The sequence below is a fragment of the Paramisgurnus dabryanus genome, chromosome 1 (genome assembly GCF_030506205.2).
Source record: "Paramisgurnus dabryanus chromosome 1, PD_genome_1.1, whole genome shotgun sequence".
NCBI classification, from domain to species: domain Eukaryota; kingdom Metazoa; phylum Chordata; class Actinopteri; order Cypriniformes; family Cobitidae; genus Paramisgurnus; species Paramisgurnus dabryanus.
The window spans coordinates 39435879-39463877 of record NC_133337.1 but is presented as its reverse complement, the minus strand read 5'-3'; the positions used below and the strand labels follow the sequence as shown (position 1 = coordinate 39463877).

The following is a 27999-nucleotide window of genomic DNA, read 5'->3' as shown; positions in this document are numbered from 1 at the left end:
TGGAGAAGGACTTTACCAGTGTTTGCGATGGGTGATGGAGAGGATTGTGTGGTTGAGGTCTCGGTTGTCTGTGTTGTTGTCTGTGTTGTTGTCTGTGGTGTTGTTGTTGTTGTTGTCAATGTGTTACTAACTGTAATAAGGAACATTTGTACATATCAAAGTGAATCATTTTCAAACAAAACCCAGAAATTATAAAAGCAGTGCTTGAAGTGGACCAGTACTCACTGGTACACAGTATCCGCACTTCTCTATTTTTATCTTTAGTGTACCTGCACTTTATCTTGGGTTCTGGGGACCAACAGAATGTGTCAGTCAGAACACCCAGATAAAATAAACACTGTCCACAGGACTTGACATCAACACCCTTCAACAAATGCCGGTAGATTTCAGTGGTGACGGGTAAGACAGCTAGTCATTCTAGCCACTTTGGCAGGTTAAATATAATTTGTTATTGTAGTTTTCTTAAAAGCCATGTGAATTATTACCAATGCACGGTGCGACACTACAAAACTAGAACTCCCATGAACACTCCCTGCATATAAAGAGCTCAGGGCGTACAGTATCTGAGAGCGCGTGTTGTCCAGTTTTGTGCTGTCGAGGGGAGAGAGGTTCGCGCTCGCACATCATCTGCTTTTGTACTTTTGCGCAACAATAATGCCCTCTCGACAGATGTCAGTACCTTAAATATAGTCTTAATTCACAGAAACCATGATCAAGCTATAAAATACAATCTGCATAAACAAGTTGACAGTAAAATTCATGTACATGTCTTCACTGTTTAGCGCTGTTGTTAATTAATCTAATGTGTTTTTAATCTTTTCAGTTAATCTTATACACCTCTGCACCACTTTTATTAGATTCTTTAAAAGCTCCTCGATTTATGCCTTACTTGTTCATGCAGCTTAATATATGATATGATCTGCAGTGTTACACCAGATATACCAGGTCATATATGTGTCTTAATTTGGGTGGTCAATTTGCATCTCTATAGGGCAGTTTTTAGGACAGGGTTTAGATTAATCCAGGACTAGGCCTTGTTATTTTGGGACATTTAAGTAGTTTACAAACAAACCTTACAAAAAACAATAGCCTACTGGTGTGCATCTTGAGATAAAACAATGTCAGTGCTAGTATAAGTCAGTGCAAAACGTTTTTAAATAAAGGCACCTCAAATATGCATTTTACTCTGAGACTAGGATTAGCCAAGTTCGTGAAACTCCCGCTATGGGTTTTACTATTTCTACTATCTACGTCAATGTGAGTACCGGAACTTTTTCCCCACTTCAAACACTGGGTTAAAGAGATGATATGAGTAAATTATCTACCTGCACAATAAGCTGAGCATTCGAATGGTTTGACAAACTCATAAACGTAGTAATCTCCTGGACAGGCTTTGACTTGTATGGGATGAGATTCATAACCACAGCAGCCGTTCCATGAGGACACACAGACGTGTCGTCTGACCACTCCATCTTCCAGCTGTGGATGAGGATCTTTGAGGAACATTGGGTAATAAGTGCCACACATCCCCTGACCGACACATGATTCTGACATCTGAGTACTCTGACCATTGAGGAAAAGTCTGTACCAGCCGTTCCAGTTGACATTATAATCACACATGACATTAAAGTAGTTGTAATAGTTATATACAGAATTATCAGTGGCTCTCCAGGCTTCATCCAGACTGGTGTAGCTGTCACAGGGGTCAACACTTGGTGTGCTGAAAACCACTATTAGGGAAAAAAGAGTCCATTACTAAATGTTAATTGTATTAGATAGAGATTAAAGACATTCAGGGTAATAATACATGTATGTTTTACAGTACAAAATCTTTCACAGACCTACAAATGTAGCTGACATACAAATTACAAACCATAAATCCTAAATTTGTCTTTACTTATACAATTAAAGTCCTAGCTTTACCCCAGAGTAAACATTAGGCAATGTCATTAATTTCTCACCCACACGTAGTTTGACATCTTTATGACCTTTATGATTTGTTACACAAGTAAAAATATTTGTATGAAATCCAAGAGCGTTCGGAGCCCCCAAGGCCCATAAAAGGCAATAAAGACATCATTAATATAGTCCATGTGACTACAGTGCTTCAAGCTTCATTTAATAAATTGACAAATATGCTCATAAAGTATCTGATGTGTACTGTATTTATGAAAGAAAAAATATGAGGGTGAGTATTTAATGACAACATTTTATTCTCGGGTGAACAAACGCTTTAAATAATCATGACTAAACATTATGTTAGAGCCAAATAAAAAATACCCATAAACTCTCACAAGTTTGATCAAAGAATAAGAACTGATGAGGCATTTAAATAGTTGAAAATAAGAGGTCATATTAGTATTATTAAAGTTGTCTTGTTGCCAATAGTTTACTGTGAAGCCACTGTTCAGGCAATACGTGTTTGCTTTGGTAAATATGGACCCTGTTCAGATGTTGTATTTCTTTCCACAAAGATGCAAATGAAGTTTATTGTCTATTTCTGTAGAGAATCAGTCATGACTCTATAAATGATTTTGAGTAAAGACTACTGATGTAAACTTTGTCTAATGCATGCAATTAGGTTTCAGATCATACAATTGTTCAGATCAACTGATTCCTGTGTAAAGTGTACTTACAACACAATTCATGAAAATATAAACAGAATGAATGTACCTGCACAATATGTAGGAAGTGGTATCTCTACATTTGGTCTGGTGAATTTGTAGACATAATAATCTCCAAGACAAGCTTTGACTTGGATTGGGTTTGATGTGAAACGACTGCACTGTTCATAATAAGAGCCGTGGACTTCACGAGTAACAACTCCATCTTCTACTCCAGGATGAGAACCAGCAAGCCACAGAGAACTGAAACCTCCACATGACATATAAGGAATACACCAGTCAGGCATCTGAGCGCTCGATCCATTGATGAAGAGTCGATACCAGCCGTCCCATTTTACACGAGTGTCATCATGTTCACCTATCCATCCATACCAATACCAGTAATCTTGTGTGTCTCTCCAGTACTCGTCCAGTATGTTGTAGCTTGAGCATGGATCACCTGAGATCAAAATAAAGTTATATTTTAGTAAGGTATGTAACTTCATGATATAGTCATTGTCATATACTAAAAAAGTTGAATTACATTATTATGCTAGATGATGTCACACTGACACTAAAATTGGAAATCAAAAGTAAAAAATTAACAAATATGAAAAACAGTAACATAATGTTATCTTGATTTATAAATTCTAATTTAACCTCCTAAAACCCGAGCTTTGGTTTGGCTTGCATTTTAGATTTCTTTGAGCTAGGGTTAGGAAGAACCATTAATTATAATAACCAAATATTTTTGAACATGAAGCAGTGTAAACTGTGTACAACAGGTTCCAGTTACACAGAATTAAGTATTATGGTGCAAAAAAAATAATAATAATGCGATGTCCATGTATGTGGACACACCAGGTCTTAGAAAGTTGAACCAAATTCATCAATTTCATATTCACAAACCAAACATGCAACAACATGACAATGTGTAATATTGACTCATGATCATTTTATTTCTATACAGATTAGATTAGATTTAGAAACTATGCAGAATGTATACGATGCAGGTTTGATTATGAATATACAGAATGTAAATGAATTCACAGAGAACTGCAATAACTTGAAAAATGTATTACTTTTAGTTTTATAATTTTATTAGTTAATGTAAATTAAAGTTCCACCTTTTTCCAAATTATAGACTTTAAAACATTAAAAAACCTACTTAATGTGCTGCTGAATCCAGGAATCACAGCTGGAGTTGTAAAATCGGTCTGTGATACAGTGCTGATGTCTAAAAAAAGAAAGAAAACTGAATACATTACTGAAATCATTTTAAACGATTTTTAACTCATAGTAAGAATGAAAACTTTGTACCTGTGCAGTATCCCGAACACAAGTTTATTGGTTTCACGAGTTCATAGACATAATAATCTCCTGGACAGGCTTTAACTCTGATGGGTTTTGACTTCACATCACAGCAACCACCCCAATAAGTTGACCCACAGACCTCACGGGTCACCACCCCATCTTCTATCTGAGGATGAGGACCATTGAGAGACAGACCCAGGCCTGCATTACAGCTGTATGCACTAACACAGCTCTCTGGCATTTGGATGTTCATCCCATAATGATAAAGTCTGTACCAGCCATTCCAGGAGTTAGAGTCATCACAAATGTAAAATCCACTTTCAGTTGTTGCTCTCCAGGGACGATCCAGAGACTCATAGTTGTAACAGGGATCATTGATGGTGCTGCTGAAAGCAACTGACATGAAGAAAAGATTTGTTAGTAAAAGATGCCTTGACATTGGCGGACTGGCCGTCTGCAGCACCAGGATATTTCTTGGTAGCCTGGTAGACCTCTCAGAGTCTACAAATCAGTCAATTGCAGTGTGAAAATGACATCATCACATGACTCAATTACACCATGCACTGCCTGAATATATCTGACATTTTGTGCAAAAATGGATTGTACAATGAATCATAAGTATAAACAAGTAGTATAAAAAAAGAGTATATAAAAGCCCTGGGCACAGGATTACAATCATGTTCACCAGTAAGGGAGAAGGTAATAGTTTTTATACTGTACAAACTGTATATTCTATTACCTTCGCCTAACCCAAACCATCCCAGAAGACTTTCTGATACCTTAGATTTTCAAGAAACATCATTCTGTTTGATTTATAAGCTTGTTTCCTCATTGGTACCTTAAAATCAAGGTCACAAAAATACTGGAATTCCTATCTTTGTGGGGACAATTGGTCCCCCCAATGTAATAATTACCCGGCACAAACACACACACACACACATGCATACAGTATGGCTAGCTATCCCCTAAAAAATCCACATTGTACAAGCTACCAGGTAAACCAATATATATACAGTTGTGGACAAATATATTAGCACCCTGAGTAAATATGGGCAAAGAAAGCTGTGAAAATAAATCTACAATGTTTCTCCTTTTGAGCTTTGATAAAAAATATGTTTTATTGAACAATGGAAATGGAGGATACATTATGAAATAAATGTTTTTCTCAAAATACACACTGGACACAATTATTGGCACCCATAGAAATTTTTATGAGTAAAATATCTCTGAAGTATATTCCTGTTGATATTAACATTTTCTTAGCACACCAAGGTGAATAGAAAAATGACGTTGTCCAGTCTTGACCCTGTTTCACAGGGAAATAAATATGAAGGAACACAAACCCTAAGTCCCCATAATCATCCATTACAAAGGGTAAACAAAAGACTATAGTTCTGATGTGCAGCAAAAGATTGTTGAGCTACACAAAATAGAAAGTGACTTTGAAAAAGGAAGTGTGTCTATACAGTATCATCTTAATGCTCAGACAGGAGTGGACAAAAACTCTCCAAGGATCACAGATGGAGAACTTCAGAAATCTGTTGAATCGGGGTCATGAAAGCTTTATAATAAAGGAAATAGCACAACCATCACCACACATTGTTTGGGACACAGTTTAAGAAACAAATCTTCTGCTCTCATGCAAAAACAAACTTCAGCTTAATCATTTGCCGAACTGTAACTTTGGATAGGACTGAGTTCTGTGGCCATATGAAACCAAAACGAGTTTATTGGCAGCATGAACACCAGATGGCCTTGGTGCACACAGGGATTAAAACATGCTCCATGTCTATAGTTAAATATACCTTTGAATCTTTATTGTTGTGAGGTCATGGATACATGAGGTCAAGGATTATATCGAATACCAACATAAAAAGGCAAAACCTGACATGCTCTGCTAGAAATCTTATAATGGGTTGTGGTTAAATCTTTGGTTAAAGACATTGGTTCCAAACAAACATCAAAGTCAAACAAAAAAATTATCACTAAGCACAAAATCAATGTTCTAAGCACAAAACCATAGCCATCCCAGTTCCCTGACCTGAACCATACATAAAATGACTGAAGAATAGAGAGCAGCAACATTTGGGAGAAGTTCTGTATAGAGAAATAATCTAAGATCACTTGACATGAATTCTTCAATCTCACCAGACATTATAAAAGAAGACTCAAGAGCTGTTATCCTTGCAAATGGGGGTAGCAAAGAGGATTAAATGTGGGGGGGGGGTGACCTTGAGCTTTCTTTGCTCATATTTACCAAGGGTGCCAACATTTTTGTACATATATGCCATTCTGATAGTGCCATCTGCTGGCCATAGAATAGTGTTCTCTTTACTAATAACTATTGACTTGTTAACTAATAGCTAAAAAGCAAAACATTGCAAGTGAGATTGTCACGTCTGGTCTTCATTGTGACTGAATTTTTTTTATACATGAAGCTAAAAAGTAAAAAGAACTGAAGGGGTTAGACTTGTTTAAAGGAAATATCAGTTACAGATTGTTTTCCATGTAAATGTAAGAAAGAAAAGATCACAAGAGTTCCTCAGAGATCTTTACCTGCACAGTATGAAGGTCTGGAGATTGAAACATCTGGTGTGACGAGTTCATAGACATAATAATCTCCTGGACAGGCTTTGACTTGGATAGGGTTGGATCTGTACTGACCACACTGGTAGGAGTACCACCACCACAAACTGTTTCCAACAACCTCACGGGTCACCACTCCATCCTCAAGTCGTGGATGAGAACCGCTGAGAAACAGTCCAGTTTCACCACCACATCCCATTAAGCTCACACACCATTCAGACATCTGAGCACTTTCTCCATTTAAATACAGTCGATACCAGCCGTTCCACTCAACAGTAGTGTCATCATGTCCATAGTCCTGATATGGGTTTAGCTGTATGTCTCTCCAATATTCATCAATAGTGTTATACTGATAGCATGGGTCATAGCTGAGAGTCGTAGGTACTGAGAGAAAAGAAGTCTCAATCAAGAATCTGAACTGATCATAGAAATCAATATTCCTCTATATTTAAACCCAATAAACAACACAACACAACACATACCAGTTGTAGTTTCTATGATTGAGGTTGGAGTCGTCATAATGTTTGTAGTATCTGTGGGGAATGGATGAATATTAAATCAACACAGAACTAATTGTCATATCATTTGTTTACAAAATGATAAATGAATGTATTTACCTGCACAGTAGGCCAAATAGCAGCCGGTTGGTCTCACAAACTCATAGACATAATAATTGTCTGGACAGGCTTTGACTCTAATGGGATTGGAGTGGAAATAACAGCAGTCACCGCTCCAGTGACCACAGACGTCTCGTGTGACCACTCCATCTTCAACCGCTGGATGTCCACCATTTAACCACAGCGGTGCATGAGTACCACATCTGTACTCTGGGACACATGTGTCTGACATCTGAACACTCTCATTATAAATGAAGAGACGATACCAACCCGCCCAATCCACAAACCTGTCACACATTATCTGAGATAAATCCTGATTACTGGTGGATCTCCAGAGATCATCCAACACATTGTAGTTGGAGCAGGGATCAACTTCTGTTTAAAACATAAGAGTAAGTACAGTTTTGCTTAATAAGATTTCCTTTTTGTAACATTTAATATGGTATTAAATATCTCCTTAGTACAGTGGTTCTGTGTGGCAATTTGGAGCCAGATCTCTGAATAGAAACTGATTCCACCAAACATGTCTTGTAATTTTCAATAATGTAGTAATGAAATAAGTATTTAATGTAGTATTAATGAGATTTTGGGGGTACACGTATGCACAGAACCACAATCACATTCTTATCGGAAAACATTTAGAATTCTATTTCATTTATTTATTAATCGTTAAAATATAGCATAAGTTTATTAATGTAAAAAAAATTATTTCTTTTTTAAACCAGGTATTTGTCATTTGTAGTGATTGCATTTTGTGATTTCTGAAATTAATGTGATATTTACCTTGGGTTGTAGTGAGAGGTGATTGTTCTGAGGTTGGTGTTGATGGTGGAGGTGAAGATGATGATGATGATGATTGCGTGGAATTTGGTGGTGGTGGTGTGTATGATGAAAATGGGTCCGAAGTTGATATTACTGTAAAAACTGTACACCATTCAACACAAACAATATAGTGAGCAAAGACAACTTATACAATTAATTAATAAAATCACACTTTTTATATATTTCATTTAACACACTGTGTACTATGTTCTTTAAACAACTTAAATCATATACATGAAAGAAAAACAATGTTTATAAATTGACAAACAGATTATTAGTTTAGAAATGAATGCTTGTGTTGATAATATTTAGTCTTACATTGAGAGCATGTCGGTATGTAGTCACTACAACAGTCCCGAAACGCGACGCAAATCTCATCACAATAGCACCCGCGGTAGCAGGTATCATTGTGACCAGGACAGCAGAGCACTGTGGGCTGAGAACATCCTAAAATATAAGACCCAATACATTAATACAATGAGGGTAATAATACAGTTTACCAAAATTTTTTCATCAGTTCAACTCAACCTTATGCTTCGGTGGAACACAAAAGGACATTAAAGCTGTAAGCAGCATTGATCAACCAATACATCTGTGTCACTGCCACTTCAGGAAAGCAGTGAACGATGGACAGTGAGCAGACTCAGTTTCCCAGACTGGATTTAGGTTAATCCAGGGCTAGGTCTTGGTTAGATTGCGACATTTAAGTAGTTTTTACAAACAAACCTTACCAAAAACTGATGTGCATCTTGAGACAAAACAATGGCACGAATATACACTCACCGGCCACTTTGATAGGTACATTGTTGAACATGACAATGAGTTCACTGTACCCAAATGGTCTCCACAGTCCCCAGATCTCAACCCAATGGAGCATCTTTGGGATGTGGTGGAACGGGAGCTTCGCACCCTGGATGTGCAGCCGAAAAATCTGCAGCAACTGCTTGATATTATCATGTCAATATGGACCAAAATCTCTGAGGAATGCTTCCAGTACCTTATTTGATTCGTGCCAAGAAGGATTAAGGCAGTCTGAAGGCAAAAGGGGGTCCAACCCGATACTAGTTAGGTGTACCTAATAAAGTGGTCAGTGAGTGTATGTTAAGATATGTCAGGGCAAGGTGTTTTTTAATTACGGCTGCTGAAACTTACATTTTATTCTAGGACTATTAGTTCTGTCCGCGAAACCGCCCCAAGATCTTTACAATTTAACATCGCAAATGCTTTGAGTTGAGGCTCAGCAAATATGATTGGGATGTGATAATAAAGTATAACGTAACTGTAAATGGCAAAACTGCATAAAAACTGCAGTGGAAATTCAAAATGGCTGACTTCCTGTTAGGGGTAGGGCTTGGCTCAAAGAGACTTGTTTTAGGATCATACATGAACCTACCGAATTTATTACATGTATGTAAAACTGAAACTCTGCAGCTTAGTGCTCACGCATAAATTGAATCTGAGCCTTATTATATAAGGAGAGAAACCAAAGAGTTATTATTAAAAATTTATGATAGCAATAATATGATGCCCCTGCAAGAGTGCTTACTCGCCCTAAGAAGTATGACCACATAAGCCAAATTTTGGCATCTTTACACTGGCTACCAGTCAAATATTGCATACAACTTAAAATACTATTAATCACCTACAAAGCCTTAAATGACCTAGCACCTTCGTATCTTAGAGAATTAATATCAGAACGCAATCCACTACATACATTGCGGTCGCAAAATTCTGGTCTCTTAACCATCCCTGGAATATCAAAAGTGTTTAAAGGTGGTAGATCATTTTCCTACTTAGCCCCTAAGCTCTGGAATGATTTGCCAACTGATGTCCATGAATCAGACACAGTCGATCACTTTAAATTTAAACTTAAGACTTTTTTCATTTAACAAAGCATTCACATAATTAGTCTAGTAAACATACTTATCTCGCAATAGTTAGCTTGTACGGAACAAAGCATTCACACAACTCGTCTGTGTAATATACTAATGCCGCAATAGCTAGCCTGTCTGGAACCGAGCATATATTAAGACACAACACTGTGCGACACTTGCATTACATGCGAAAGGCCCCTACGCTGATAGGATTTTGTTGCTCTCTCCCTGTCTCTTCCTCGAACCCGAGGACATTGTGACAAACAGACCCAGTCCCTGCTGCTGTGAAGGTCATCACACCACTGATCTACTGACCGTCCTCCAACATGATGCCCAGCTGATGCCTGACCAATGACCACCGGCGGAACCAGTTTAATCTCCTAATTCGTTTACATACTGTTTACATCCCATATATATATATATATATATATATATATATATATATATATATATATATATATCCCAAGGTTTTTTTCCCCCTCCTATGACTTTTTGTTCCTCCCAGAGGTTTTTCTCCTAGGGGGTTTTCAACCCCGGGGAGTCAGCCGACATTGGCTTAACTTAGCAAGTTCAGCAAGTTAGACTGGTAAAACACACTTCTTTTATTATCATTAGGTTACTTTCTAAATGCACAAATTAGTAAAGGAGATATTAGCAATGGAGAAGACATGTTACATGGTCATAAGACAAATGTAAACATTACTAAAGCAAAGATTTATTTAAAAAACTATTACAGTACCTATCATTGGTCCATTGGTTGTTCCAGCTGTTAAACAATAAAATGTAACACTTATTATTCAATGTTTGAAAATGTCAGTTCACATTTATGAATATAGTATTTTTCTATAGAGATGTGAGATGTGTAGTTCACTCGGTCATGTTTTTGTAACAATGATGGTAATTAATCTGAAGAAATTGAGTTTTGAAAAGTTTGTTTTTAAATGCAACATTGTGCATGTTTGCATCATAAAAATTTGTAATTTGTTAAATAAAACGACTGTTTTCTTTATTTCTGTATCTACTTTGCAGTTTTGTGCTGTAAACTGGACCAAAATGTCAAGGATATGCCTTAAGGAAATAATGGGCGAACTGCTGCCTAAACATTACTTGGGAATGGGCAACTATTTAACTACAAAAAAATTCCCAGAAATCTTTGTTCCTCATAAATATGCTGCATCTGCATCAACACTGAACCCAATAACATGTCATCAGCTCTGGTTTCATCTGTCTTTAACTTAAGTTGCTTTAGGGATATGCAGCCCAGTATGATCATATTTATTAAAGTTTCTGTCATGAATGGACTCTTGCTCTGCTTCCGAATCACCACCAGAGGGAGCCATTGCCCAAACACTAACTTTTTCCTGGACTGCATTTCCCAGGCGCCTTTCTGAACACTCAAGGTCACCGTTCAAAAAACAAAAAATAACAAAAACAATTAAGATCAGATAGTCACATAGCAATACAATTTGGACCAGCAGTACAGATTATAGTGTAGAATAAGCTAAACCATACAGGTGAGTTTTGAGTTGAGATTTAAATAATGAAAGAGAATCAATATTACGGAATTCAGATGGAACTGAGTTCCAGAGCTAAGGTGCAGAGTATCTGAAAGCTCTATTCCCCATAGTTACAAGACGGACAGAGGGAACAATGAACTGGGAAGCCAGTGTAGATGTTGCAAAAAAGGTGTAATGTGATGAATAGAGGGGGTACGGCTGATAATGCGGGCAGAAGCATTTTAAATGACTTGCAGCTTATGGAGGGTTTTGTAAGAGAGCCCAAAAAGAAGGGAATTACAATAGTGTAGCCGGGAGGGTACTAACAAGAGTGGTGATTGATTGAGTTTTGAGAAAGGAACAAAGCCTATTGATATTTCAAAAGTATGCAGCCTGAGTAACATTATTTACATGAGAAGTAAAAGTAAGGGTAGGCCTACTTTCAGAAATGTCACTAAGACTCTAAACATGAGATGAGGGAGCTAACATTTGTTTAGCGTAGATTTTGTGCCTATAATAGAAATTCTGTTTTATTATTATTTAGTTTAAGAAAGTATGCAGAAAACCATGATTTTATGTCAATGAGACAATCAGTAAGAGCAGACGGAGTGAGTTTGGAATGTGGTTTCTTAGAAAGGTAGAGCTGTGTGTCATCAGCATAGCAATGAAACTGATGTTTATGGAAAATATTTCCTAGGGGTAAAAGGTAGGTAATACAGTAAATAATAAAGGGGCCAGGACAGAGCCCTGGGGTACACCAGTGGTAACGGAAACTAATGAAGATGTGAATGATTTCAGTTGAATAAACTGTGTGAGATCAGAGAGATATAAATTAAACCATTTCAAAGGTGTGTTGGTGATGCCAACAGTGGAAAGCCTGTCTAAAGGAATATCATAGGAAATTGTGTCAAAAGCTGCACTCAGATCAAGCAGTAGGATGAAACTAGAATCAGCTGCTATAAGCAAATAATTTTTAATCATTTTTATATTAATGATAAAAGCGATATCAGCACTATCATTACTCATTACTGCCTCATCTGTTTCTCATTATTATCTGCGCCATTTAAACCCTGTTCGTTGTCTGTCTCATTGCAAAGTCTTGTTAGCTGTTTACTGCAATTCCGAGCATTTATATTTCACTCTGGTTACGATCTCTGCCCGTTCATTGGATTATCCTGTTCCTGTTTTGCCCATGTCTGTTTTGTCTGCTTATCTTTGGATTGCCTACATGTGTATGACTTTTTGCCTGTCTCATGGATTTATGTTTGTGGATTTACCCCTAATAAAACCTGCAATTGGATCCTCAACCCTTCAAGTCTCGGAGCAGTCTGTTACAGTTGCATTTTAAAATGAAAACTGCCACACTTTTATTATCATTACATTATTTCTTTAAGAAACAGACTTAATATTAGCAATAAAGAAGACATCTACACATGATCAAAAGACAAAAATAAATGTAAGTACACTAAAGATGAATTGTAAAATAGATTTTTGTACCTGATGTTGTTGTAGTGGTTGTTTCAACTGCTGAAAAAATAACCACAATGACTTAATGTTTGGAAATTGTACTCAATTCACATTTATTAATATAATATCTTTTTAAAGAACAAGACAGGTTCTTCAGGTGTGTACTTAAAGAAAAACATTAGGGCTTTGTACCTCAGTTAAAACTGAGATATTATTGGAGAAACCAAATAGATGTTATGATGACTCATTTATTGTGGCAATTGCACCACTGTGAATTTAACTAAATGTAGGCTTTTTATCCAAGGGGACCTTATGAAAATTCGTATGAATTTAACAAGTTTGCTAATTTGTATGATTTTGTACAAAGACAAAACAATCGTACACAAACATACGATTACCTTAAAAAACAATAATGCAACCCAAACCACAATGTCACAGAGCAAAAGCAAATTGTACAAAAAAATGTAGGAAAATTAATGTTTTTATTCAACTTAATAACTTAATTTCACCTAATACCTCTCCTCACAACAATGTATAATCTACACATGATCAAAAGACAAAAATAAATGTTAGTACACTAAAGATGAATTGTAAAATAGATTTTTTTGTACCTGATGTTGTTGTAGTGGTTGTTTCAACTGCTGAAAAAATAACCACAATGACTTAATGTTTGGAAATGGTACTCAATTCGCATTTATTAATATAATATATTTTTAAAGAACAAGACAGATTCTTCAGGTGTGTACTTAAAGAAAAACATTAGGGCTTTGTACCTCAGTTAAAACTGAGATATTATTACAGAAACCAAATAGATGTTATGATGACTCATTTATTGTGGCAATTGCACCACTGTGAAATTAACTAAATGTAGGCTTTTTATCCAGGGGGACCTTATGAGAATTCGTATGAATTTAACAAGTTTGCTAATTTGTATGATTTTGTACAAAGAAAAAACAATCGTACACAAACATACGACTGCAAATCAAGGACTTGACAAGGAAAAGACGATAAGTGTGTGACATGAAAGTAGCGCAGGAGTGAACTGTTCTGTACACTACACAGACTACACGCTCGTTCTGTGTAGCATCACATGAAGTTGAGCTTATTTTAATTCAGCTAATTTACCTAGGCAGACAATGATTTATCAGGAAAATTCTCTATTCTCCATTCTTAAAGAGCAACTATGGTTTGATTCACGATTTTACATTTGCTTTGGTGTGTAAGTGTGTACACTTTAGTGTTATCGTCTCCAATGTAAATCTCTTTTCTTGCACTACAACAAACACACGGATTGTAGGCAACAGTTTACTTCCTGGGATTGCCGATGTAAAGACCAACAACATCATAATTCGCCTTTCAGATTTGGAGATATAACTTTTTGAATTTTATGTTGCTAGGGTGCGCATATTTGGTTTCTAGGGGCGTGGCAAAGTACCTCTGTAAGGATCATGAGAGACTGATTGGATGCTTGAGTAAAATGAGCCCCTCCCCATGTTTCAATGACACTGTGGTGCAAAGATATGCTTCTGGGCATTTTATAATGGCAGTCTATGGGACTGGTTGCTAGGGTACTGTCTTTGGTTGCTAGGGCGTGGCTTGGGAGTTGCCAATGATGAAGCTCCCTAGGCTACTTGCCAACGTGAATGATATAAACCAACCACCATGTCGCCATCTCATTCAGATTTTGAGATATAACTTTTTGAATTTTATGTTGCTAGGGTGCCCAAATTTGGTTGCTAGGGGCGTGGCTAAGTACCTCTGTAAGGATCATGAGTGACTGATTGGATGCCTGAGTAAAATTAGTCCACCTTCATGTCTCTATGACACTGTGCTGCAAAAATATCCATCTGGGCATTTTATAATGGCAGTCTATGACATAGGTTGCGAGGGTGCCAGAAATGATTGCTAGGGGCGTTGCTTAATAGCTCCTCAGGGATACAATGTACACCACAATGTGATATGTCTTCTTACATAGTCTGCCACCCTATTTAAATGTTGTAAACCACCACTAATTACTTATTTATCATAATATACAAACTCATACAAAGTCTCATTAGGACCGATGTACGTGCCCTCAACCGCAGCTGCTGTATCATGTTATTTGGACTGACATTTTCTTATTTGTTCTTTTTTGATATATTCATTTTAATATGAAATTGAACTTGAAATGAACTGATTACTTGAACTGTCTTGGAATGCTGTATTTGTAAAACGTTTGTTTTGCCAAAAAAGTCTGTAAAAACAGTGATTTTCATGGGATTTAATAAATATTTAAAAGAACGTTTGATCTGACTCATTTAAACATGTATTTATATATTGAGATAATTTAAACATTTTAGATTATGTCAATTGTGAAGCCTTTTATATTGGAATGAATACATATTTCAGATTGAAGGAAACTGAATTTAGATCAAGTCTTTTAAAAATCTTTTTTTTAATTTAAGCCAATTTAAAATATTTGATTTACCCCAAATTCAGAAAAGAGTTTGCATGAAATGCAAAAAAATAGTTTGAACTGAATGGTTTCTAAACATTAGATCAATGTAAAATCTTTATTGTGAATGGTTACTTCAATTTTATTAGGTTAATCCAATGTTTCACTTTTTACAGTGCAGTGCCTTGTTAGAAGTGATGTAGAAAACATCTTATTATGCTCAAAATAGTATAGATGAATTGAAAAATGTATTCTAGTACCTGTTGTTGGATCAGTGGTTGTTACTGTTGAACAAAAAATAATCACAAAGGCTTAAGTCAGTTCACATCTAATAATATTTTATGTTTCTAATTCTTCACATGTGGATTTAATGAAATCTACCAAGTAAATCAGTGCTTGTAAGCAGAACAGCCAACACTCTAGTTATGAACATTCACAACTAGTATCTTATGAGTAAACTAATTAGTCCCCATGTACAATGCATCTCCATCATTTACGTTATGTGTGTGAGGGTATGTTACCAAAGAGAGAGACGAGGAAACGATGAGTAATGTGAATATGAATATGAATAAACTTTAATAATAACACAACAATAAACAGTATGACTATAAATATATAAACACATAACACTGACTGTACTGTACAATGAACCAAACACTGAAGCAGGGGTAAATCTACCTGACTAATAATTATCTAAACAAGACCCAGGTGATGATGATAATGATGAAATAAATGAGGAACAAGTGATAGGGTAAACACAGGGGCAAGACTGGAGCTGCGTCCCAATTTTTCTACTTATACTATGGCCTAATAGTATATACTGCTTTTGTGTTGGAAAAGTGCCTACTTTTAAGTGCAAAACAATACAGTATGCACACACTGGGACACACTGATGTGAAACGAAAGTGGACAACGCTGTGTTTCAAACATCAGAAAACTTAATACAAGTATGGGTTACCACACCTTGGCAAATTATTTGATGATTTAAGAGGATAGGAATTTTTTAACTTCATGCGGCACTGCAGAGAGCAAATGGCGTATGACATTAAGTATCGTAATTTGTTTTCATACGCCGATTGGTCTACACAGCATTGCATGGGATTAAATGCATCTAATGTTTCTCTTTCGGAACTTCGTAGCCAGCAATTATTTATTCAATTCTAAAACATGGGGCATGGCAAAACTGAAATAAAAATGTCTAGCAACATTTTTAATCTTCAAACTATCAGGGGCTTTTGACATTAAAGTAGGCTACATACGACACAGAAATAAAAATGGATGTAACATAGGCTTACAAAAGAGTTAAGGTACACTGTAAAAAAAGTCCGTAGAAATTGCAGCTGGGTTGCCGGTAATTTACCGTAGATTTACATTTATGCTATTTACTGGCAAGAGTTTGTTCAAAGTTAAATGAACATTAAACATTTACAAGTCTTTGTCTTTACAGAGTAAAACAAAAAAAACAGCATCAAGCAAAACATTCTGGGAAACAAAATCTGAAGCATAAAACAGAAAAAGGTTGATGATGATTTCTGGTTCCCAGAATGCTTTGCATGAGGCTGTAATTGTATAGTTTTATTCTGTAAGAATAAAGACTTGTAAATATTTAAAATTTATTTAACTTTGAACAAACTCTTGCCAGTAAATAACATAAATGTAAATCTACGGTAAATTACCGGCAACCCAGCTGCAATAACATTGTAATTTCTACGGATTTTTTTTACAGTGTATATATGCAATCTAATACAAAGGAATTGAGAAAATAGTGTAGATTTCAGCATTTCAAACGTCTTTATAAACAAAAGGTCTGGTCCCATTACAATGATAACGAGGTTTGATTGTATCAATGACTGGAGTGTTGTTATTTAACATGTGTATCTAACTTGTGGTATTCCTTCTACTGTTTTTGGTAGCTGTTCGTCCCTGTTATGTACCCTTGTGGTATTCCGTCTACCATTGTTGGTAGCTGTCCGTCATTGTTATGTACCCTTGTGTGTATTCTGTCTACCATTGTTGGTATTTGATAAATCAATGTTACTTGCGGTAATATTTGAATATTATGAATATGTATAGTATGTTGGTATGTATGGTTGTGCACATATGCAACTAGAATAATGTTTCTTGACGAGGTATTATTACAACCATTATTTATTATTATTTTTTTTTTCTCTTTCTTTTTTTCCATGGATATAAGTGAAGACGGAAGCATTTTGTTCGGTTGGTATAAATTCTTTAATAGACTGGGGTGGGGTTCAATAAGTTTTACTTATCCCCACTCCATTTCAAGCATAAGTGCTAGTTATTATTATTATTATTGAGTATTCTTCCATTGTTATACTATTTGCTTGAAATAAATAAATAAATGAATGAAAAATAAAAATAGATTCTTCTGCATAAGCGTGGCTCGGGAATGACTGAAAAGTTTAATTAAAACCAGACCCATTTAATTAAAAGAATTCATTAAGGTGTGGTTTCACGGAAAGGGAGAAGCTTAAGCCAGAACTAGACCTTAGTTTAATTAAGAAATGTAACTAGTTTTAACAAACATGCCTTACTAAAAACATTACTTGTGTGAATTTTGAGGCAAAACAAAAGGCACTGATATATTTTAAGATGTTGTTTGCGGTTTGGACAGCTCTTACATTTATTTAGTCTAGGACTAGTCTAATCTCTGTCCGGGAAACCGCCCCTAAAACTATTTAGGCCAAACTACTGTACCAAAGATTCCAGATCAGCCGGCTTGAGACGATTAGTGTACTTTGGAAAGACAACAAGCTTTCCACATTTTGAACTAAATTACTTTCATTAAAGATCCTACTGGGGTTCGTATTAAATGTAAATGTTGTAAAAATATTAAAATATTTATTAAAAGGGGGCATTTTTTCACAACTGTTTACACAAAAAAATTAACTAATAAAACTTAATTAAAACTAACAAAAAAACCTCTTTAAGTCATTTGTAAGTAAATAATTTCTAAAGTCCTAGTTTTTAGGAAATTATAGAAAAAAGTATTTTTAATCAATTTTTATTTTTTAAGAAAGTAACTGATACGCTTTATACAAAACTTTAGCCAAAGGACCTTTTAGAGTCTGCTGTAAATACCAATGATTAAAAGTCTTTAAAAAAAAATATGTAGACAAGTAAAATATGACAAGGTGTAATTTTAAAATGAAAACTAATACACATTTATTGTCATTATATTGCCTTCTTCAAGGCACAAACTTAATATTAATATTAACAAACTTTGATCTGTACCTGTATCTGCAACTCCAATGGTTATTCCATCTGTTCAACACAAATTATGATTATAGCGACTTAATATTTAGAAAAAGCAGTCAATTCAAATGTATTAATATAGTTTCTTTCCAAAGCACAAGACAGATTCTTCAGTTGTGTATTTAAAGATGTGTTAAACACTCACCATAAATCAACAACAGCAAACACACAGACAATGAGATTAAAAATCTCATTGTGGCAAACCTGCAACTCCTGCACCTGCACACACATACCCACACATGATGTATATATTACAAAATAATTTAGACCTACAAAAAGATAAATAATGATGAGAAGTAAATTTACCTGTGATAAAAAGCTACTGCAGAGCAAATTCACTGAGTTTCTCTCTGCAACAATTGAAGCAGAATAGTGATGCTGCAGGTGTTAAAATTTGTGTCTTTATGAATAAATGATGGGTGGAGCTTTACTGGAAACAACAAAAATTGTTGAAATACCAGTTTTTCTTTCTCTTTATGAGAAATTGTTATTTTTAACCGTTTGCTTCCCCATTCACCTGTCAGGTTCTTCAAAGATGTTCTTTGTCTTTGAATTAATTAATGGATGCAGGCTGAATGATGATAATTAAGTAAATTATGAGGTTACAAAACAGAAAGTGTTTGTATCATCATCAGGCATTATAAATGTCTTTTACATTAAAAAAACAACATTGACCCATAAATATATATATTTAAATATATACATTTCTAATATATATTTTGTTTCCGGTCATGCAAAGTTCACATTTATGGGTTACCATGCATTGGCAAATACGTTATTTAAGGTAATAAATGTATTCATCATCTTCTGAATACACTGCTACACTTTTTGAAAAATAGTCAATCCTTTTAAAATGATTAGGATAAACATGACATGTGAATGTACAGACTAATACTTCACAAATATAGAGTGGTAAACATATAGTAAATAAAAGTTAAGTTTCATTTTACCCTGAGGTGGAGTCTACAAAAGTCACACAATGCTCACACGACACCACAATTCAACTGCAAACATTGCACAGCATGCACACAATATTGACATATTTTGGAATCTAGCTATCTTTCAGTAAATATTTGATATGATATTTACTTATAAAAGTATATTATTTTAAAAGGTAAAGGAAGTCAACAGTGGGTTTTAGGATTTATCACACAACAGAGCCTCTACAGTGATGGTAGACAAATATGAAACTAATGAAACTTTATTTAAAGCATGTACAAGGGCTTTTTGAGATTTTAGGTCCAGTTTAACAGACAAAACCTAAACCTAGTCCCAGACTTAAATCCAAGTTTAAGCTGTCTTGCACCATCATATCTTAAAATATATCAGTAGAAGACTTTCACCCTGTCTGTGAAACAACTTTTTAAAGTTTTAGCTAATGATATAGGTCAGTGTGTTTGGGCCTCTTAAGTTCTAGTTTCTCTTCATCGTATTTGTTTTACACAGAAACAAGAACAGGAATTCACCTTCTATTAAAAAAAATTTAAACCAGCGCAACAACATTCCTAATGAAAACTGTCAGCTTCGTGCCACTTAGTGTCAAAAGCACCCCCTTGGTAAATAACTAAACTGGATGGACATGTAGAAGTAAGAGCAACTATACGATGATCCAGATAATTTTTTGTTATATAACGCGGATCTCTTGAATGCTTTATTCTAATTGGCTAAGAAATGTTCCATGGGTGTTGATTTATTTTCTGTCAACCGCACACCTAACCTTTAAAATGTCTAAATAAAGAGAGCACCAGAGAAATGTTTGTGGTAACCGTGGTATAAGCGGAATAATTGAATCTGGTCCTTTGAATTATTTGAAAATAATGCACACCCGCAATGTAAAATTACCACCTTGGGTGTGCATTATTTTCTTATAATTCCAAGGACCAGAGTCAATTATTCCTTACTCACACAAAAGAAATAAATAACAAAATATAGAAATACTAGACAGACTATGTTTGAACACACTTGACTATAAAGTTAACTATGATCTAAAAAAATCTTTTAATCTGATGGTGTATGGTGTATTGCTTGAAATTACATTTGTAGACAAAAATATAGCTGTGCCAAACCAACCCATCCTCATGCCCGTGGTGTCAATATTTGACGCACTTGACCATGCGTCAATATGTTACGCGGAGGGTATACCTTTCGCGTCATTTTTTGACGAACTGGGGACTTCAATACTATTACGTCCGTTGCATTCTCTTTCCTATTTTCTTACCATTTTCGCGTCGGTTTAGGGTTAGATTTACATAATGACATCCCTACCCAAACCTAACTCTAACCCCAACGCCAGGTGACAACTGTGTCTAACCCCAACACCAGGTGACAACTGTTTAAACTGTTTAATTTCGCGTACACTGTTTAATATGCGTAATCTAACCCTAAACCGACGCGAAAATGGTAAGAAAATAGGAAAGAGAATGCAACGGACGTAATAGTATTGAAGTCCCCAGTTCGTCAAAAAATGACGCGAAAGGTATACCCTCCGTGTAACATATTGACGCATGGTCAAGTGCGTCAAATATTGACGCCATGGGCATGAGGATGTGTAGGCCAAACAGATTACTTTCTGTTATTAAAAAACAAAAATTTGATTTTACAATATTATTTTTAAAAAAAATAGATGAGTTACACTGAATATTAAAGAAAAGCAGCCAATAAGAGCCCGGATTAAATGTTAAGTCCTTCAATATTCTTTAAAATTCATCCTAAAGTGAAACTTCAAAAAGCTGCTTTATAAAATGACGCAAGTATGGTTTTGCAATTTCTAGGAAAGGGTGACTGCACTTCAGATAATAAAAATATAGTTTTTATTTATTTTGGATGCTTTTAGTCATCAACATAATTCCCACAGTTGCATTTGTGTTAAGCCATAGTTTGGACGAGTTTATTATTATTTAGTTATCTGTAAAAATATATATTTTTTATATATAAAGAACATATATTTATATATAAAGAACGAGTGAGTGAATGTGTCAAAACTTTTGGTCTGTACTCTATATAAATATTTTTTGGGGGGGGTTCACAGTTTTTTTTTTAGAGAAATCTGTAGGGAAAAATAAATGAAAAAACAAGGAAGAAACATAAAATGTTTGACAGTAATACAGCGGAATGCACACATTTAGTTGATATGCAATGCGCTAATGGATTATCTGACAAGACTAACAACATAGCATAATTCACCCACAAAATGAAAATTGCGTAATTTCCTCACTCTCATGTTGTTCAAAACCTGCATGCAGTTGATGGTGGCCATGAACTCTGAAAAGCACTTGTTAGATGCATTATACGGTACAGTAACACAAACAATATTGGCATAACAACACATTAAATCCTTAATCATTAACTTTTCAGATTTTATTCTCCATACTATGAGTCAGTTGAGTAGGGGTCATAACCCGCCCATGGGGCCTGAAAGACTGTAGGGGAAACACTAGGTCGTGGCACAGAGTCTGGCTCAGACAAAGAAAGTGTTTGAGCTGAACACTGAGTTCTTGAACCGCAAGCAATCTGTTTTGAAAGTTGCTTAGGCACATAAGGTGGGGTAAAACTGAGTGACTAAGCAATATCCATAACAGGAGGCACCAACACTGGCAAGGAACTGGCAGGTAAAGTCCAAAAGAAACCCTCTTAAGGCTTTAGACGATTGTGATGAACCACCCCCCTTCTTGACTGTAGGTTTTGGATTTTTGTATGGCGCTTTCCATTTAGATGCAAGCTTATTCTGCTGTCATGGCTAAATTTGAGTCTGAATCTGAGCTACTGTGGGTTCTGATATTGTTTATTCTTCACAAGGTTGATCTACTAAGGAATGAAACTCATCTGACCTCATCCCACAAGGAACATGACAATCTTCACCTGTCAGATGCATTGCTAAAACACAAGTCACACCTGCTTTTACAGATGGTACTGTACATGCTACATAAAGACCTGGTACAGTCGAATGTTAGGGTCTAAATGTCCAACATAAAGTAATTACATCTGAACTCTTTTTTCCCAATTTTGGACTGAATCTTTGTCAAAACATTCATCTGTGACCTGGCAGGGATTAGAATGGGTTCCAAAGTCAATGCACTGTAGCATAAAGTCAGCTAAAAAAAATCACAACACAGGATAACCAGATGTGTAGCATTCCTAACCTAAGTATAATGGCAAGGCAAGGCAGGTTTATTCGGTTAGCTCATTTCATACACAAAGGTCATTCAAAGTGCTTTACATACAAATGAGAAAACAATATATAAAGAGAAAAAAAGTATGTAGAAATAAGAGACACAAAAATGTCAGAACACTTCCTCATCCTTTGTGATAGTAATAGGCAGCATAAGTGCATCTAGTGTCAAGTGTCAAGATAGCCACCAGTCACTGATTTTGCCTAGAAAAAAGATCTCTTAACGGGCTTGTTTGTGAGACAGGAAACTGACATGCTTAGTGTTACAGTTTTTAAAATATATTTCTGAACCTGTGTCTACCAAAGCTTGTTTGGGAATGTTCTCAGTAATAGCAAGATATAAGGAGTGGGAATGACAGGAGATCGGCATCGATGAAACTGGTAGATTATCACTAAAAGGTCGTAGGCCATATTTCTCATTGGAGAACTTTTTGGAGGAGCATTCTGTAATACAACGATCCTGATGATAGGAATTGTGCTGTAAGCAATCATCTTGAAGATCAGATATTGGTTAAGAAGAAGAGAAGTAGGGCTGGCATGTTGTGCCCCATAATATGGATATGGGCTTTTTTATTTGTGTTAACTTTTAACATAAAGAGCATCGATGCTTCCTGATTTTTGTGTCACAAGGTGACGATCTTTTTGGGCGGAACCAAAAGTTGGGAAAGTTTGGTTCCGCCCGGATGTTTCCGCCCAGACCGGGGAGAGGAAACACCGGACATCCGGCAGCATCGAGAAGGGCTGTAATCAGTAGATTAAGCACAGCTGTGTGTCGTTAAGGAGATTGCCGGATGATTGGACGACGGGAGTACACGGAGGAGTACTTAAGAGCAGTTAAATCACAGTTGGACAAGTTTAGTGTGTGCTGAGGTGCGGAGCTGTGCTCGCTTGATAGACATTGGTGGCTGTCTACATTTGCTCTCTCTCTCGTTTGCAGTCTGCGGTGAAAACGCTGGAGTTAAAGGAAAATCCTACGGGTAGAAGAAACATTGGTCTAAGTGGCACATTTAAAGGAGTAAAGCAGGAAGGAAACGGACTTTGTTTTGCAACGTAAACAAAGGCAGACCGCTGTGAGTATCAACTCTTGTGTTGAGCAACGTGTAAAACTAACCTGTGCAATTGTTGGATACCTCCAGGAGAAGGAGGGCGGCCCTACCCCTGAAACAGCGTGGTGGGTGAGCTGCAGAGGTGTCCATCCGAGCAGCCACAGCAACGGACTATTATTCAGGTCGGATTTTCCATCACAATTAACTTTCTAACTAATGCATATTAAACTTTGCACAAGGCACATGAAAATACAAAAGATTTCTAAATAAACTGTTAGAGGCGGTTTCTAGAATCCAGGGGGCTCATTTATCAACAGTGCGTAGAAAATGTTCTATATTTGTACCTACGAATGAAATTTAGAATGTGCCTAAGTACAAAAAAAATCGGGATTTATCAAACGTGCGCACGGGGTTCGTACGCACATCAGTAAGTAATCCTTATGATAAATCCCACTTGTTCTTAAGCACCATGCTCGTGCACGTTCATGGTCATTTGCATTCCGAAACGCCTCCAATGAACCATATATGGTGACAACACCTCCCGTTATAAGTCACGTGGTTGTGCTTTTTCCCTCATCGCAATAATGGCAAAGAGAGCGAAAAAGAGGAACTTTACAGACACAGAAATTGAGTTACTGGTGGATGAGGTTAATAACACATCTGTTTGGTTCACTTAGTACGGGAGGAATGTGTTAGGATTAGCAGGAACAGATGAACCCAAACGCAAACGATGTCGGGGGAAAACAGAAAACACTTTATTTTTACAACAAACAAAAACCCACAATGGGGTACAAAATATGAAACACTGACAGATAACAATAAACTTGACTTTGACTTGTATAACTAAACACGACCACGAGTAACAGAACACAGCACAATGATCCTGCACAGAACTAAAGATACACTGACATTAAATAGAATGAACCAAACAAGATAACGAGCGGGGAACAGGTGATGGGAATAAGTAATAATTAACAATAAGCAGGAGGACGAGGGGGCGGGGACAAATGACAAGACACCGGAGGCACATGCCAAACACAAAACAAGGCATGAACCTCCACACAAGGCCAGGGACTGCCAGAACTCTGCCCCCCTGACAAAATACAAATGTAACACAAGACTTCAAGGCAGAGTCCTGACAGTAGCCCTCCCTCAAAGGACGCCACCTGGCGTCCAAAAAGGGAACACACAAGACAAGAGAACATGACATAATTAACATGACAAGACTAGAACACATCAGACTAAAACTTAACAAGAGGTGCCAAAAACAAGATAAAAAACAAAACTAAATCAAACACACATAAGTCCACAAGACACTAAAACAGGACAGTCCACGGGGGTTTGGGGCGAGGACGCAGTCGGGAATGCGCGGGCTCCGGCTCTGGCTGCGCGGAATGCGCGGGCTCCAGCTCTGGCTGCGCGGAATGCGCGGGCTCCGGCTCTGGCTGCGCGGACTGCGCGGGCTCCGGCTCTGGCTGCGCGGACTGAGCGGGCTCCGGCTCTGGCTGCGCGGACTGCGCGGGCTCCGGCTCTGGCTGCGCGGACTGCGCGGGCTCCGGCTCTGGCTGCGCGGACTGCGCGGGCTCCGGCCTGGCGATGGCTCTACAGAGCGCATTAAAGAGTGCTGTGCGCTCCCCCTCCGTCAGCCAACAAGGAACTGGACGTACTGCAATGGGCAGCAGAACATAAACGGGGGCTGCAGCTGACCCCGACATCGTCGCTGGGTTCAATATTGGCAGGTTCATTCTGTTAGGAATAGCACAGATGAACCCAATAGCGAACGATGAAGGGGTTAACAAAGGATTTTAATAATAAACAAGACAAAACAAAAGCCCACGAGGGGGTAACACATTAAACATGGACTTGACACGACTAAACACTAAACTTGACTCACAACTTGACAGATTAACTAGACTAGACTAGACTTCTTGACTGGAAAACACAATACTGGATGACACAGACAATACAAAATGAACCTGCACAGAAACAAGGACAAGAGAACATTATATAAGAGAAACTAAACAAGATAACGAGAAGGGAACAGGTGAAGGGAATAAGTAATAATTAACAATAAGCAGGAGGACGAGGGGGCGGGGACAAATGACAAGACACCGGAGGCACATGCCCAAACACAAAAACAAGGCATGAACCTCCACACAAGGCCAGGGACTGCCAGAACTCTGCCACCATGACAAAACACAAATATAACAAGACTTCAAGGCAGAGTCCTGACAGTATGACTAACAAAAGAAAACAAATCTGCATGGGAACATGTTACCAGTGAGTTTAATCTTGTTGGGTATGAGAACACTTTTAGAAATAAAAAAGGAAAAAAAACGCGTCACAGCACACCGACGTGAAATCTGTAGGAGGACAGACAATGACAGAACTTTCCTTGGACAGCCGCATAACCAGCATCATCGGCGTGATCTCTGAAAACGCGCTCCCGGCGGAATGGATGAATTGCCAAGTCTTCCAATAATGCAAGATAAGCCACTGTGGCAAGCATTTGACGGAGCTTTCTAATATAGGGTTTAGACACTAATTTCGTTAATTTACTTCAACACTGATTTGCAGTTACTTTATTAACAGTAATCATTTTTAACACCTTGGGGTGGATAATAAATAGGCAAAGTGTTCTTTTAACGCTGGGGATGGACGGTCCTGTGTAGTATCGCTATTCTACCACTAGATGCTCTGCGTACGCATACTCCGAGGTGTGCGTATATTTACACACATTTCTACGTATAAGTGCAATTTGATAAATTCCACACTTGGGTAAAACTGTTCCTACGCACACTTTACGCACACTTCTGTTCGTACGCACGCTTGATAAATGAGGCCCCAGGACTATGCCTTATTTATATTAGGTTTTAAGAAGTTTTTACAAACATAACTTACAAAAAACACTACAGGTGTTAAGACAAAACAATGTCACCGAAATATGTTAAAATTAAACAGGACAAGGTGTTTTTAAATTAAAGCAGTTCAAACATGCTCAAACATTAAAATGAGATTTAAGAAATCTTAAGTAAAGCATTGCCTATATTTTGTGAAAATTTACTTAGGGAAGGTAAGAAAAGTCATGAGAGAAACAAACAACAGCAGCATCAGAGAACTACACAGACACGAAGCCACAGAGTTCATTTGATGTGAGATATCTGTAGAGAGGAAATATAATGTTACACAGTGAAATGTTATTGATCCACAACTAAAATAAATCATAAAATCATCTGAAATATTCACCTGTGTTTGTCAAGTGCTTCCTCACTGTTTGCAAGGTTAACAATATGCAGAATTCTTTCACTTGAAAAAGTCAGCCCACTACAAGAAGAATCCAACTAGGTTTCACTCATTGACCACACTTTTGCTCTCCTTTTCCCTTTTTTATTTGGAAATTCAATGCAGTGTTCATTCAGTCAACCAATTAGGTGAAAAACCTTTAAATACAGATACAAATATTATTATTTTTTAAAAACAAACAGACAAATACCATTTCATACAAACATGATTTAACAGTGATCAAATGCTTAATTTTAAATTACCATAAAGCAGACCATTTAAATAACAGCAGATATTTGGCCACTTACACAGTAAATACATCTAAATTCTAAAGATTTAATACTTTAAACATTTGTCTTTTATACAAAACAATTTACTTTAGAAAGCTTAATACCTCAACCAAACAAATAATGTCCAAATGCACTTTAAGAATGACCCATAGAATAAAGATATAAAAGCTCACCGGCTACATCTTCATTGTTTGTAGTAGCTTAATTCTGCACAAAGGATCTTTAAATCCAAGAAATGGCAGGCTTGCAGTGCTTTGTTCTCAGTTAGTTCTGCTTTGTTTCTTGTTATCACTCAAAACTGCTACTCTAAAGCTACCTCTGCGTCTGCCCTGCTAATTAGTGAATCAACTTCACCTGGTGCATGCTGGCTGATGCATTCGAACTGGTGCATTCTAACTAGTGCAATCTGGCTGAGAGGGGGCGCCAGTAGCTTGCCAGAACACCTCCCACTCGATCTTTCCAAGAAACCGCTGGAAAGATCGCAAGTTCAATGGCGACTTAATCAGAGCTTTTCTCCTAGGCCTCCTAGCTGCTCCTCAGCTGGCAGCAAGACAACCAAGCGTCTGACATCCCTGTGTAAAATTGTGGACTGAAAGTCCTGCTGGACTTTAGAAACAGGATGCTTGGGTGTTGATTTTGCAACAGGGACACAACAACTTTGAACGATTCTAACCTTTACATCTCGCACAACACCTCCAGGGTCAGGGTTAACACTAACAACTCT

The 27999-nt window shown here is 36.9% G+C and overlaps 1 protein-coding gene across 9 annotated transcripts in view; it reads right to left on the bottom strand.

Annotated features, from left to right (window-relative positions):
* The window catches only part of LOC135743114 (IgGFc-binding protein-like), a 58924-nt gene extending 40066 nt beyond the window's left edge, over positions 1 to 18858 (bottom strand). Inside the window, exons 1-17 of one of the 9 annotated variants that reach the window (XM_065260667.1) lie at positions 18796 to 18858; positions 18635 to 18708; positions 18469 to 18498; positions 15474 to 15497; positions 13391 to 13420; positions 12810 to 12839; positions 10556 to 10582; positions 8261 to 8389; positions 7904 to 8044; positions 7121 to 7495; positions 6986 to 7036; positions 6474 to 6887; positions 3924 to 4313; positions 3772 to 3840; positions 2674 to 3063; positions 1326 to 1730; positions 17 to 130 (exon numbers count right to left, since the gene is read on the bottom strand). In XM_065260667.1, the coding sequence (XP_065116739.1) occupies positions 17 to 130; positions 1326 to 1730; positions 2674 to 3063; positions 3772 to 3840; positions 3924 to 4313; positions 6474 to 6887; positions 6986 to 7036; positions 7121 to 7495; positions 7904 to 8044; positions 8261 to 8389; positions 10556 to 10582; positions 12810 to 12839; positions 13391 to 13420; positions 15474 to 15497; positions 18469 to 18498; positions 18635 to 18683 (2668 nt within the window). In that variant the 5' untranslated portion in view covers positions 18684 to 18708; positions 18796 to 18858. Of the gene's footprint in view, positions 1 to 16; positions 131 to 1325; positions 1731 to 2673; positions 3064 to 3771; positions 3841 to 3923; positions 4314 to 6473; positions 6888 to 6985; positions 7037 to 7120; positions 7496 to 7903; positions 8045 to 8260; positions 8390 to 10555; positions 10583 to 12809; positions 12840 to 13390; positions 13434 to 15473; positions 15498 to 18468; positions 18499 to 18634; positions 18709 to 18795 lie in introns of all 9 variants that reach the window. The other 8 variants (XM_073814960.1, XM_073814962.1, XM_073814963.1 and 5 more) reach the window with 8 other exon arrangements.
* Positions 18859 to 27999: the final 9141 nt, after the last annotated feature.